We start from the raw sequence: 15699 nt of genomic DNA, 5'->3' as shown, positions 1-15699 counted from the left end.
TCTTAGGATCTATGCCAACTTTCCTACTACAGATTTTGAAGGAATCATTAACTATATTTAAGAAATAAGCATCTAAAACAGTAAGTTTCCATTGTTTTATTATCAATTACTTAAAAGTGGTAAGTTCATAAATAAATGAGAAGAGATATCCTTAAAGTTTGAAAACTATCAGTTCTTCCAATACAGATGTGTAGTCTTAAAGTCAGTCCAATAAATATTCTATCAGATTTCTTTTTTTAATAAAAATAACTTCTAAAATTTATTTTAAAAGGTAGAAGATCTAGAATACTTAAATCCACCTTGAGGAACATACCAATAATATATTGCTTTGGCAATTAAGACCATGTAGTACTGACAGAGGAATACATATGAAGCCGAACAAAGAGTCCAGAAAAAGAAACACATAAATGTGGTCCTCTGATTTACAACCAAAATGGCACTAAAATTCAAAGGAGAAAATGAAAATGTCTTTTCAATAAATCTGCTGGATCAATAAGATATTCATATGCGGGGGGCTTCCCTGGTGGCCCAGACTGTAAAGAATCTGCCTGCATGCAGGAGACCTGAGTTCGATCCCTGGGTTGGGAAGATCCCCTGCTGAAAGAAATAACTACCCACTCCAGTATTCTTGTCTGGAGAATTCCATGGACGGAGAAGCCTGGCGGGCTACAGTCATGGGATCACAAAGAGTCGGACACAACCGAGCAACTAACACACACATACCGGGGGAAAATGAATCTCGACCTCATCCACATACACAAACATTAATTAGAAATAGATTGCAGACCTAATGTAAAAGATAAAATACAGCTCCTGGAAGAAAATATAGGAATATATCTTCATGACCTTAAAGTAAGCAAAGATTTCTTAAACAAAAAAGCAATGATCATAAATCATAAATGGAACTTAAAATTAAAAACTTCTATTTATTAAAAGATAGTAATCAGATAATGAAAGAGAAAACTGAAAATTGGGAGCAGATACTTTAAAAACACACACATATGTGTGTGTTTATATATATACACACAAATCATTCGTCAGATATATATCTGACGAATGATTTGTATCCAGACTTTATTAAAAAACCTAAAACTAATAAAAAGGACAACCCAATATAAAAAAGTGAGGAAAAAGGTTGAGTTTTATGTTATGTGAATTATATTTAATAAAGCTGTTATGTTTAAGAAGTGAGCAAAATACTTGAAAGCCACTTCACAAAAGAGGATATCCAACTGACCGATAAAGACATGAAAAAGTGCTCAACATCATTAATCATCACGGAAATGCAAATTAAAACCATACTGAGATACCACCCACCAGAAGGGCTAAAATTAAAAAGACGGACAATACCAAGTGTTACTGATATGTAGAATAGCTTTCTCACACTTTGCCAATAGGAACAGAAAATGGTAGCATCGACCATTTTAGGTGAACACACATACATTCTATGACCCACCAGTTCCTCTCTTATGAGTAAATGGGTATGTTGACCAAATGGTATGAACAAGAATAATTACAGCAATTTTATTCATAATAGCTCCACAGTGAAATAATCTAAATGCCCATTAATAGTAGAACAGATAAAAATTGTGATATATTCTGTGATACAATACTGCCAAGTCGCTTCAGTCGTGTCCAACTCTGTGCGACCCCATGGACTGCAGCCTACCAGGCTTCTCTGTCCATGGGATTCTCCAGGCAAGAACACTGGAGTGGGTTGCCATTTTCTTCTCCAGATACAATACTACACAGCATTAAAAAAAAGAACCGACGGTTATACTTAACAACATGGATGAATGAAATCAAAGCAATGATGAGCTAAAGAGACCAGACACAAAAGGATACATCCCTTTGTAGCCTATAGGATTTCATTTGTATGACATACAAGAATGCGCTTAGTCGCTCAGTCGTGTCCGACTCTTTGCGGCCCCACGAACTGTAGCCCACCAGGCTGCTCTGTCCATGGGCTTTCTCCAGGCAGGAATACTGGAGTGGGTTGCCATGTCTCCCTCCAGGGGATCATCCCAAACCAGGGATCAAACCCAGGTCTCCCACATTGCAGGTGGATTCTTTACCATCTGAGCCACCAGGAATTCATTTTTATGACATACAAGAATAGGCAAAACCGATCTACAAGGATAGAAATAAGGCTAGCAGAAACCTCTGGGGAGGACACACTGAGAAGGGCATGAAGGTGCCTTGTGGGTGCTGGAAGTGTCAGACAATGACCTGGGTAGCTGTTACATGAGCATATTATATTTAAAATGTGTGTGCTATATTTTTTACGTGTGTGTGTGTGTGTTCTACCTCAAATAAAAATTTTAAATAAACAGGAAAGTAAATAAAATGATCTCATTGTGCTCCATGATGGCAGGAATCATGCCTTATTTACATATTTGCACCTTCCAGGGCCTAATACAATGCCTGCTCAGTGTTTGTTGAATTTAATTAAATTGCCCACCAGGCAGCTCCAACTCTATGATCTTCGCTAGATGATTTTTGTCCATGTCTGAGTGGTCAAGAGAAGAACTAGAGTTGTGTGCTTGCTTCCTGCAGACTCTTTTTAAATTCCCAATGCGTTCATGTTTAAAATATCTGGCGCTTTTTTTTTTCTTTTCCAAAAAGGGAAATAGGAGTATTTGCATATTGAAAAACAACCCCATTTGCAGGGTTTAACTAGATTCAAATCAAAAAGGCAAAGGAAGAGGAAACAAAGAAAGGTACTCCTGTGGCGCCCTAGAAAGCAGATGTTCATTAGGGCCCAGACACACGGATGATGATCACCATGTGCTTATCTGAACGAGCTATCTTCAGAACACACAGTCAAATCAAATTTTGAAGGCTCAAAGGATATTCACTGAAGAATATCCCGAATTGCTGGGACATGAATTTGAATTTGGTGACAGAAACAGAGGGGTAGAAAAGAGCACCAGATATCACTCTCTGTCATTTGAAATCCTATTTGTATGCTAAGATATAATCTATTCTTTTAAAAAATAAGCAGTTGAAGTCAACATTTAAGATTTCTGCTATTAAAATTAAAATCTGAGAAACTATTACCAAGTAAGAAACACACATTTATGCCAATCAAAAAAAAAAAAAACTTTTGTGATTATTTTTAGATAAATAATAATTTAGTGAAATATTCAAGAAACTGAAAAAATGGTCATATATGATTTTTAAATTTATGAGTGAACAAAACAAGTATGCAGCTTACCATTTCACTATGTCATATTTAAGTTCCAATCTTCTTTGGAGTACACATTTGGCATCAAAACACTTTTTATTCTGCTAATTATGTTCTCTTTTGCTCAAAGTCTTACATCATGTCTGTGCTTCTATAACACTTGTTGTTATTTAGCCAGTAAGTCGAGTTTGACTCTTTGCGACCCCATGAACTGTAGCTCACCAGGCTCCTCTGCCCATGAGCTTTCCCAGGCAAGAATACTTGAGTGAGTTGCCATTCCCTTCTCCAGGGGATTTTCCCAACCTAGGGATTGAACCCTGCTTGGCAGAATTCTTTACCATCAAGTCACCACCAAATACAATTTTATTTAAATTTTCCCTATAAAATTGGATAAGGAATCAGAAATAAAAATCTGATTCAAAGAGGGAACTGAAGTTAGCAAATTCTTAATCATAATCTATAAAGCAAAGATTTCTTTTTTTTACCCAAATTAAGTCAGACCCACTTGGTCCCTTATTTGGGCAGATGCAGTGGGAGTAGCTTGGAAGCAGCCATCACCCTGGCAGATCCACCAGGAGCACACGAACCCCTGGCTGCTCAGAATTCAGTGCACAGTGGGACTGCTGTCACTGTGCAGGAAGAAGAGGTAAAAGTAGAAATGGAGGAAAAAGGAAGGACGGAGGGTGGGAAAAGGAGATGAGAGAGAAGAAGCGCACTTGGGAGATCGCCCAAACCCATGGACTTCATCCCTCCTTTGCAGGCTCTTGGACCATGTCGAGCTCTTCACCTCAGAGTCAAGCCACAATCCACAAACAAATACCAAAGGATCCATGGTCTGAGTTGTCTTCTTAAGCACAGACTGGTTCCATTTTTGTCCTCTTTTCAGGGTAGGATTCTTAACCAGTGCTCCATAGGTTGAGTCTCAGTAAAAATCTGAGGTTAATGGGACTGTGCCATCATCAGATGCTCAAGGTTTGGTCCATCTTAGTCAAAGCTACGGTTTTTCCAGTAGTCATGTATGAATGTGAGAGTTGGACTATAAAGAAAGCTGAGCGCCAAAGAATTGATGCTTTTGAACTGTGGTGTTGGAGAAGACTCTTGAGAGTCGCTTGGACTGCAAGAAGATGCAACCAGTCCATTCTAAGGGAGATCAGTCCTGAATATTCATTGGAAGGACTGATGCTGAAGCTGAAACTCCAATACTTTGGCCACCTGATGTGAAAAACTGACTCATTTGAAAAGACCCTGATGCTGGGAAAGACTGAAGGTAGGAGGAGAAGAGGATGACAGAGGATGAGATGGTTGGATGGCATCACTGACTCAATGGACATGAGTTTGAGTAAGCTCTGGGATTTGGTGATGGACAGGGAGGCCTGGTGTGCTACAGTCTATGGGGTTGCAAAGAGTCCGACACGACTGAGCGACTGAACTGAACTGAAGAGTTATGAAGCACTGTCGGACCAGGACTTGCTGGAAATAGAAGTGATGGCACTGGACGATGATTTCTTTGTCTTTTGGTTTCTTTCTTGTTACCAGCCTCAAGAGCTGTTTGCCTGATTCAGTGCTACAGAAGAGGAGAGAAGTTGGCAAGGCTATAGTAATCTAGCCTGTGATGAGCTAGGGATGCAAAACCCTACTTCTTAGAATCTAGCCTTGAACTACTTTATAAAATTGAGGGTGGGCTAGGAGGAAGGAGAACAAGAGATTATCTGTGAGGCCAGCACAGGAAAAGAAAACAAGTATGTGGGGAGCTAGTCTCAGGAGTGAGGAGTGAGCAGGGCCCCCAAGGCTTAACCCAGCGAGAAGCTCTAACGCCCACAAGTCCCACTTCCACAAATCCCTGCCCCTTGTGACTTTACAAGCCATACCTCCCTCCTCTTCTTAAAACCAGTCCCCAGTCCAGTAAGCTCAAAAGCCCTGTTGAGGGACTACGGGGAGCTCCAGTCTTCCCACTGCCCCTCAGGTGAATTAAGAAAAACTTCTCACTACCCGCAAAAGGGGGCAAAGGGGGGGGGGGTACTCGGAGTTCCAACCCTGAATACTTACCCTCCTCCTCCAGGAAACATTGTTCCTTATGATGATTTGGTTCTATGCATGAGTGCATGCATGCTAAAGTTGCTTCAGTTGGCGTCAGACTCTGTGCAACCCTATGGGTTGCATTCTGCCAGGCTATCTGTCCATGGGATTCTCCAGGAAAGAACACTGGAGTGAGTTGCCATGTCCTTCCCAGGGAAGCTTGGCAGGTGGGTTCTTGACCACTAGCACCACCTGGGAAGCACATGTGGTAGGACCAATAATAACAACTATATGTGAACTATAAAGTGGGCTACTTTCACAGGCCCATATGGGTTGGCTGGGAACCCTTTAATGAAAGATAACAATTTATATATGAAATATACTAGATGAATTTCAAGTACTAAGTGATATGTGAACTTTTTGGAACAAAACTTATTGGAAACACAATTCATTTTTAAGATAAGCTATACCCAATCACAGAAAAATCACATAGCATTCTAAAAAATACCATTTGCCTAGCAATAGAATTTCTGTTAGAGAAGTTTCTCTTCTAGCCAGTTCTTTTTGTGTGTTGCTGTTGTTGTTAATAAAAGTATGCAAATAATCATGTAGAATAAAGCCCAAGAACTGATTGAGACAAGGAACTTTTTTTCTTAAGGCTTCCATTTTTTAAACAATGAAATTAATCAAAGTTGTGCTCTGTAGGTGGCAGAGGGGACTTTGGGAGTATTTCAGTTAAAGACCTGAAAATAAATACTGGCAAATTTTCCTTTCTATAAATGTCTGCATTTGTCAAAAGCCTGTTTGGTACTGAATCTAAATTACTGCTGAGAAGACAAAGGTAAAGTTGGTGGTATTACAAATTTCTGATATGATGTACTTCTCCTTGTAACCAAATATTTTATGAGACTTTATTTCAAACTGTGAAAATATTTCACTGTTATTCCACATACGAAGAAGGCTTTAGAGGTTTTTCAGCACAAATATTCTCTTAATTACAACTCTCAAAATTACCATGTTTAAAAAGTGTTAAATAGGGGGAATAGTATATTGTCATTTAAGGAGCTTAAGTACAATAGAAATGTAGGTTTATGATCTAAAATTCTTTTTTGGCAATTTTGATTTCCCTCCCAAAAAACTCAAGTTCAGAAAAAGCATAGAATTCTATGATGTATCCATCGAACTATGTCCATTCCAATTAGTAATTTTCAACTTATAAAAAACAAAATCAGTATCATATAAAGTGGATCTACCCACTTGGGAGAGCTGGGAAGATGATGTATTTTTTTCTTCAAGATTGGTAAAAATTATTCATGATATTTATGAAATAATCTTGTTTTGTTGCACAAAAACTCTTCCTGAAATCATCTTTTTTTTTTTTCCTCGACCCAGTAGCCCAATAGCACGTGTTGTTCAAAGGGTAGTCCGAAGGGTGGGCTCAGTGTCCCACACTGAGGCCAGAGGATAATATGACTCCTGAAGGACTCAGACCCACTGCAAAGCTCATTTAAAAAATTAAAGCTAGAAAATGATGAAATAAAGAGAATAAAAAAACTATAATCTTAAAAGATCAGGAATAATTTAAAAATCTGTTATTTTCTGAAGAAATGTCAACTCACACTAAACACATTATCACCATGTAGATTGCAGGCACACAATGACGCCTAACAACTCCAAACAACACTAACAAATTAGAAGAAATAAACATCACTTCAAATGATAAAAGTAAAAGAATAAAAGTAAAATTTCCATATCACAATTATGTCATCATTTAAGGATTACATTTCCAGCCTGTCTCAACCCTAATAGGTGGGCTTAATAGTATATTCGTAAGCATAAAACTGGAAACATAATAATGTAAAATAAGGTAATTGAATATGAAACTTTGAGGAGAAGGAGTTAAGATAAAGTATGAAAAAGTGATATTCTTTAAAACTCTAAGTAGTCATAAGAGGATTACAGAGCAGAAAATAGAAAAAAAAAAATGGTGATTATCAATTTAAGAAATTTTCATTCATTAATCTAAAGCCCATTTCGCTATAAAATTCCCAGGTTTGTTGTAGCTTTTTTAACCACTTTACCTTTTCTCACAATACACATGACAGTTTTTAATCCCACATGTGGATCAGAGAGCCTTCCTGTCACTCAGACCCTTGGTTGGTATGCTGTCTTCCCAGGTGAACTATTTTGAAAATATTCTTTGCTTATGTCTTAAATGTGTCTATTCTGTCTTTGCTGGCAGCTGGACAGCAGGGACCAGATATGATACTCCCTTACCTTTCCCAGTACCCAAAGCAGACAATGGTGCTCTAGGGTGACTAAGGAAATACAATCACTTCGTTAGTATTATAACCCTTCAAGAGCCTAAGCAATTTCCCACAGACACCAGCTTCAAATTTAGCCTAATTCCAGAATAGAGCCATTGCAGGCAATCATCCACAAGACGTTGATTTTGTGTGTTTACAGTGAAAATGTTAGTCGATCAGTCATGTCCGACTCTTTGCAACCCCATGGACTATAGTCCACCAGGTTCCTCTACCCATGGCATTCTCCAGGCAAGCATACAGAAGTGGGTAGTCATTCCCTTCTCCAGAGGATCTTCCCAATCCAGGGACTGAACCCGAGTCTCCCACATTGTAGGCAGATTCTTTACCATCTGAGCCACCTGGAAAGCCACAGTACCAGATTTACAGGCAAGTTAATTGTTCATATTAGCATCTAATCTCTCTTTTAGAATCTAGCATTTCACATACATCATCCAGAAGACTGTTCTCCCTCCTCTAAAATGGCAAATGCATGCATTTAAGAATTAGCTAGAAGACAATATACGGAGAACAAGAATGTTCAGTTTTAGACTGAACAGTTTCTCCTCTTGGAGGTCTAGATGTTGATTTTTGTCCCCCTTTTCTTTCTCCCATCTTTGATACACTTTTTTTCCAATGCTTGTTTGAAAATGTTAAATATTCATATAATTATGTTAAGGAGACTAGGTGCATTAAGCAAAAAGAAGGAATTCAATTATGTAAGATACATGTTTAGCTTGCTAGCTTGGCTGTCAGCATTCTCTCTCTTTACACCTTCCCCCACATATCTACCTGATTAACAAATGACTTAGTTTCTGTTCTCAAATCTGTGTGTGTGTGCTCAAATCTGCATGTGTGTTTGACACATACACTCTATAAGAAGGCATTTTGCTGTGTATCATCGGACCAAACTCTGGGTGGTAAATGTTTGTATCATCCAACTGCTGCTTCTCCCAAGGCACAAGGTTTTACCACTTACTTGTTAAAACGATACAGCAGAGAAATCAGGACATTTACATTCATTCCACATAAAATCCCCAAGCCCAATGCTCAATTTTGAATATGCAGCATAATTGTGTACCAAATATTATGGCACTGAATTTAAATCACTGACATATCATTACTACATTTTCTTTAAGTAATGTTACATTGAATAAAACACCTCCACTTAAGAACAACTGAGTATGTTCCTGTTTATTCCTATAATATCCCAATGAATGTAATAAAAAACTAGGTAGCTAAATGTCATATTTAGGGTAATACACTTAGTAACACAGATAATTATAATTCTGAACAACTTGAGGCTAGTTTATATTTTAGTTATTATTCATTAAATGAATAAATGTTTTTACCACATCTGAAATATACTGGGAAAAAAAAAGGATTTTCTTGAAAATTAAGCAGAAAAAGTTTGAATTGTGTTGGTAGGGGCCAGTTGTAAGAGGCAAATACATGCTGAGTAACCAATTCATCACATGTAACATTTCCCTCTTTGATATAACACAATGAGGTCTTTTTTTCTGGTGCCATAGTCTTTAATAAAGACTGTAAAAAAAAAAAAAGGTACTTTGATTTCATAAATTAAGCATGGACGAATTGATATGTAATTCATCTTAGTGATCTTCATAAAATGAAAGTTTTCATTACAGGAACAAGATAAATTAAAATTCAAATCAAACTATATTGAGATTTCATTAGAAAATTAGGCTGGGTTATTATATTTGTAAATTTTGGTCTATAATTTTTTTCTGATCTAAGAAAATTTTGCATGTACTTATTCAGAATATAATAGTAACAAGCATTTACTTAGCACCTAGTGTTCTGCAAATCAAATAAGAAATACGGACAGCTGATAGCCTTTGAAAAGAGATTCAACGTAGGATAAGGAGACCACGCTAGGGGAAAATAAACTTTAGGGGACTGAGAATCCAATAAAAAGCAAACTAGACAAGAAATCCCTCATTTTTAAAAAAATGAATGATATTTAGGTGTCCATATCATTTTAACTTCCATTCTAGATCTTCCTCACATAGTTTTTATTGGTTAAGAAGATATAGGGGAAAAAAGGAATTTTCATTTCTGGAAAACCCTTCTTTAGTAAAAAGAAAGGGGAAAAGGTCCTGCTGTCTAGCGTAAAGACCTAGAACTTAAAATTTCAGTCTTCATTAAGTAAGCTGGGGTAATTAATAGTTCCAAGAAACTATTAAGCAAAACACAAAGACTAAGCAACATATCAAAAAGCTTAAAACTTTTTGTCATGAAAGTGTATTACATGGGAATTGCCATATTTTAATTTAAATCTGAAGCCAAGATCACCATATATGTAAAGTATATCTGGTTATACTGATACTAAATAATTGATTGCTTTCCTCCTTTTCTTCACTTATCTTTTCCCTGTTCCATTCTAACAGTGTAAGATTTGGCTTCCAACATATAAAAAATAATAGATATTATGGCAATTTAAAAGAAATGGCTATCCAAGGGGAAGGATCCTATAATATTACGTTATAATGCATCTTCATTTTAGCATTTCCATGACCCTGAGTCTTCCAACACTACTTCCAGATAGCCACAATATCTCAGCCACTTATGAAAAGAAAGTATATTCTTCATATAAAATATTGTATTAATGTGTTGATGCATTTAAACAAACTTTATTCATTCCCCAAACACAGTTACTTCTCAGGACACAAAGCACCCCAAGTCTTAATATCATGCCACTGTACCTCCAATCCACCTTAATATACTCAGTAGTTCCATGTATCAAATCATGACCCCTAATTCCTAAAGAAACAGACTGATACAATATTCATGTGGTTACAACTAAGGAAAAATTAAAGAATTCAACAAAGCATTAATGTACCCAAAAATTCAATTCAGAAAAAGCTTTTTTCCTAGTAGTTTCATTAATAGAATACCAAATTATGTTGCTCAATATTTTTCAGATTTTTAGGCTAGGTTCAGGTATCTTCTCTGGCATACACCTACACAAAAATAGTTTTAAAACAAACATTTGTTTTAGAAAAAAACATTTTTCTAGTGTAGATCATCTCTTACACAAAACAATCTATGAATAAAGATCACAAATGAGTCAAATTGCTTGTAGATGGTACAAAATATCAACTAACCATTAAAGAACGTTTTGTACTTCCCTTTCTTCAAAAGAACTAGAATAAGTATTTCAATTCCCATAAATATTTGTATACATATATTGGTAGTAATATACATCATGGTATTTTTGAAACAAACAGAATTCAAGGGTTTCCTTTACGATAAGTGAAAATGTCTACATACAAAATTTTAATTAAAATATATCAAATTGTCAGAATGTTTCCTGTGTATCTGAAAAGTAGATACCAAATTTAACTTTCAATAATACACAATATCTCTTAATAATTTAGAAAATCCTTCAAAACAATACGTGCTTATACTTATGAAGCTACATCAACCTATATCTTAGAATGGATGTGTCAAGTGATAAAGAGACTCCTGCTGTGATAAGACCATCCTTACAGAGAAATACAAAAAACTCAACAAGCGTGTAAAATCAGGTTACTTGCAATCTCTGTTACTCTGCACTAAGGTATTATAAAAATTTTGGAGTCCTTCATTTCCACCCCGTGTCCAACCCTTCCATAATATCCTCTATTTTACTTTATGTTTATTGCATCTGTATTACTATTCTTTTTCTGTCAAAGCATAACGCACACAAATATGGTCACATGCTGTAACACAGCTCCATAATTTTTTGGTTACTAATTGTTAATAGAATGCAGAAGTAACTAATACGTTTCTATAGAGAAACATTACTAAATAAATTTTTCAAAACAGACTGATTGGATGATTAACATAAGAAAAATTATTTGACATATGATAACTTTTTAAAGTATGGTAACAAAACTGATTTTCAAGTGCCATTTTCATTGGTATCTATTCCTTTTGAGGAAAAGAAATCCCATCCATTTATTCTTTCTCGATTCAAAACAATCACATCCATCTCTTGATCACAAGGCTAAGTCAAATATCACTTGGTAAACGACCACACCATTCTTCAGTTTTTGATATAGCTTCCAAACAGAAGTTTCAAAACAACTCTGTCTAGCAAACACATCACTATACTTTAAACGGTGATGCTACCTATCCCATATTTCAAGAGGGTTAGAACACAAACACACACAGAGGCAAGGATCATCACTGTAGACCACGGATACTACATCAGTTTATTAACTCTTCAGGTAGAATAGGTTAACACTTGTTTTTAAACTAACTACAGATCAAATCAGGTCTCTATTTTTTTTAATGATTCACAATACCATGTTACCAAGAAATAGATTAGAAAAGGGAGGGGAAAAAAGGCTATGTGTACTGAATTATGCTTATCTAAAATCTGCATCTAGTCCTTTACATTTTAGGAGATGCCTCTTCTTGAGATAATCAAGATTCTTTACAACAGGGACTTTAGATTTAATTATCAAACTTTAATACCATGTTATATAGGTCAAGTGAGTATGTCTGTCTTTCTCCGGAAACAAAGAGATTCAGAGTAATAGGATTTCAGATTTCAGAGTAGAAACAGCAAGATATGTTTTGAGACTGTCATTTACTGTAACACAAATCAATATTAAATGCTTTATGCAGGAAGCACACTTTCAGAAAATGGGCCCTAAAGCTTTCTGGGATCCGACCCTAATTACTAGAGCAGGCTCTTGCCGTTTGTCTCTCTCTTCAATTATTTACGGGGCAAAAAAGAGCCAAATGGCATTGCATTAGCTATATTAAATACTATGTACTTGGTTTCTAACTTACTAATGGTACATAAAAATTACTAAGGTGAATGTGCCTGTAGAAACACAGTCTTTTTTTCTTCACCTGAGTGTATGGTATTTATTATTCATAAAGTTAAGTGTTGAACAGGCTGTCCTTTAGGTACCCAATGCTGCATAATTTAAACAAATGCATTAAACATATATGATATCTAAAAGGTAGTGCATTGATTACACCTCAAAATTTCTCCGAACAACTTATATTTACAATGTAGTTCACCAAAATATGGGTACCGCCCTCCAGTCCCTGAAAACAAATACAGAGGCTACCACACAAAAATGAGTAATGGGTATCCTTACCGCTACCATCTTGCTGCTTTCTGGCGATTATTGGGGAGGGGCTGAAAATGAGGTCCTTGAGGGCTAAAAAATTTCAGGTCTCTATGCGGAAGAGTGTCATTTTACCTACAGGGACACATGCAGAACGATGATGTAGGTACATAACATGGACCACACACACTGTAAGAAAGAAAGGCTTATCGAAGTTGAATCAGAGATTCTCTGCACCAGGCCTGAATTGCCCTCTGCCAGCAAGCAGGGCATGATAACAACCTTCCAGAGAAAGTTCAGAGGCTGTACCCACACTTGATTCTTTTGTAATCTGGAAGGGCACCAGGAGTCCAGATAGGAGATGCTAACAGCTGACGACATCTTTTGCATCCAACTTTCGCCCTCCCAAACTGGAAAAAAGCTTCCAAAGCAGCGAAACCCTCACTTTTCATGGACCCAATAATTTTTTAAAATGAGTTCAGAAGGCATCAAATTCTTATAGTAAAAATAAGAGAGTTCCACTAACAACGTACCCAGGGTCCCTAGAAAGCCAGGCGCAATTTGTATGACTACATGTCATCTGCTGTGTTACTTAAGTATGTACCAAAGCCACTTCTGAGAAAGCACCACTGAAAATCGATCTGTAGGTAAACATATAAGGTAGCATTTTTCAAAACTAAATACGAAGTCACTTCTTTCTCTGCATCGAAATCTGCCCATTGTCCCTCCTTTGCAGAAGCTACAGGGAAGATTAAAAGGGACATCAATGAACGCTGAGTGAACTTTGGCCACTTTCCTACCCAAAACACCAGCGTAAAAGTAGAAATCAGTAACCAGGTGAAGTGCCACAGCGCACAAAGATCAAGGCGAGGGGCGGGCGCGCAGGGCCGGAGGCGGGGAGGGAAAAGTCCCGTCCCCCGCTGGAGCCCCAGTCATCGCGCGCGCGGGAGACTGAGGGGCGTCCCCGGGGGGCGGGAGGTTCGGCGCCACTCCGAGGGAAGCCGAGAGTTACCGCTCGCCGGGCGAGGCCCAGGAGAAGGGGTCGAAGATCTGCGCCGCCAGCGGGACCCGCGGCCGAGCAGCCTACGCTCGGCGAGGGGCGCCGCTCGGCCCGCGACCCTCCCCGCCTCCCGGGCCAGGAAGGGGCCGGCGGCTCTTTCCTGTCTAGTCTTTCCCCCCGAGGCTTTCTGTAACCCGATCCCCGCACTCAGTTCCGCGGGCAGCAGCCGCCCAGCGCGCCGCCCGGCTGCGCCCAGGCCAGCGCTATAGTTAGCAACCTTCCATCAACTCCACCGGGGGCGGCGGGAGCTCGCCGCTCGCCCCTCCCGGACCCGAGCAGCGTGCGCCCCGGGCGCCCCCCATCCCCGGCGCCCCTTTACCTTCGCTTGAAGATACTGGGGGTAGTAGTAGGTGGCGTACTGAGGGTACATCTGCTGTTTCCACACTTTGCCCATGAAGCTGGAAGGGAGCCTGCCGTGCAGGGTCGCGGGCACTTTGGGGTTTCCAAGTCTCGATCTCTCCTGCCTCTCCCTTTCCGGCGGCGGCGGCGGCGGCTGCCGCTGCTCCACCTCCCAGCCCGGACCAGACGTCCTCCTCCTCCTTCTCCTCCTCCTCCTCCTTCTTCTCCTCCCAGACACAGAGAAAGAGACTGCAGAGCGCAGAGGGCACCCCGGACAGGGCGCTCCCAAGGAGTTGCCTCCCGGAGCCCGACTGCTCCGGGGCTGCCAAGGGCTGGCGCGCTGGCCGCGCTCCGCTCTGGCGAGCAGGCTGAGCGGGGCCGGGAGGTGATCAATACAAGTGGAAAGTGCTGCGGCGGCGGCGGCAGCGGCGGCAGCGCTCGGTGCCAGGCGGCATCTGGGGTGGGTGCGCCCGATTGGGAGAGGGGAGAGGGGCTGGCGTGCCGAGGCCGTGGGGGAAGGGCGGCGGGGGCGGGGCTTGGGCGCCGCGGATCCGGGACCCGCTGGAGGTGAGGGCTGAGTTTTAACCACTCCTCACCTCCCGGGCTCCGCGTAGGACGGACAGAAACCTTAGGAGCCTGGATCGCTTTGTGTTGGGGGTGGAGTGTGGGGGTAGACTGGAGGGACCCAGCTTAAGAACTGCGGAGTGGACACCTTGTTTGCTTTCATGAGTTTTATCTCCTTTAGGAGAGGGGAGGGGAGGAAAGGGGAGAAAGAGGAAGAAATCTGATTAATCTCTCACTTACCCCCACCCAGTGATTTTTTTTCCCCACAAGAGAAGAAAAATGATTTAGTGCCCAACCACAAAGCTGCAGTGAGGACACCTGGGTTCGGTTCCCCCATCCCTCCTCCCAGGCCTAATTTTCTAGTTGACCTTGGGAGGGTTAGTGTCCTTCGGTTTGGTTTTCCCAGATGTGAGAGGTGAAACCCTGCCCTCTGCACAGGAGGAGGCAAAACGCGCGGGGGGTTGGGGGGCGGGGGGTTCGCGCGCGCGAGTACACACACACACACACACACACACATACACACACACACACCGTCACACCAATATACGGATCCTTCTGAGGGGGAGATGTCGCAAAGAGGCAGAATGTTATTATTAGAGGACACAATATAGACATCAGCTTCTCTCTGCCTGTTTCTAATGCTGCCAGACAGTCTGTCAACTCCCACTCAGGAGCAAGGAAACTCCCTGAGTTTGGAATATTTTAAGGCCATTTTGAAAGTCACGCTGGCATATTGTTGCAGTGTGCTTCGGTGACATATTAAAATCAATCTCTCCTTTTCTGCCTCTCCATCTCCTGATTGTCACAGCTCCAAACAGCCCCAGACAGCTGTGGTTCAGTGCACTACGTAACTGGATACAATTTAATGGAGTTAATTGGTCCCTGAAGCTCCCTGTAGAAGACTTTTTACATTCTAGCTCAACAAGAGATAATACCAAAATGTACAAATAGGATAAGTAAGAAATCACGTTCAAGTTGAAGTTGTTGCTCATCTAATAAAGGGTAATGAAAAATTAATTTGCTATTAAATAGACCTTGATTACTCTGTTTTGTCATTCTGGATTTCCAAGAGTCTGTTTTCATAATAGCCCAAAGGTAAATCAAGCTGAAATGAAATGCTTGATTTTGTCAAAGTTA

At 39.8% G+C, this 15699-nt stretch overlaps 1 protein-coding gene across 6 annotated transcripts in view; it reads right to left on the bottom strand.

The window, feature by feature from the left end:
• Positions 1–14455, bottom strand: part of RBMS1 (RNA binding motif single stranded interacting protein 1) — a 221839-nt gene extending 207384 nt beyond the window's left edge. For 5 of the 6 annotated variants that reach the window (XM_005202436.5, XM_005202441.5, XM_005202437.5 and 2 more), the window contains exon 1: positions 13979–14455. In XM_005202436.5, coding sequence (XP_005202493.1) covers positions 13979–14053 — 75 coding nt within the window. In that variant the 5' untranslated portion in view covers positions 14054–14455. 6 annotated transcript variants of the gene reach the window in all.
• Between the last annotated feature and the right edge of the window lie 1244 nt (positions 14456–15699).

This window comes from Bos taurus, chromosome 2 (genome assembly GCF_002263795.3).
Source record: "Bos taurus isolate L1 Dominette 01449 registration number 42190680 breed Hereford chromosome 2, ARS-UCD2.0, whole genome shotgun sequence".
Lineage (NCBI taxonomy): Eukaryota > Metazoa > Chordata > Mammalia > Artiodactyla > Bovidae > Bos > Bos taurus.
The sequence above is the reverse complement of the archived record's forward strand: the minus strand, read 5'-3'. Positions and strand labels throughout refer to the sequence as shown.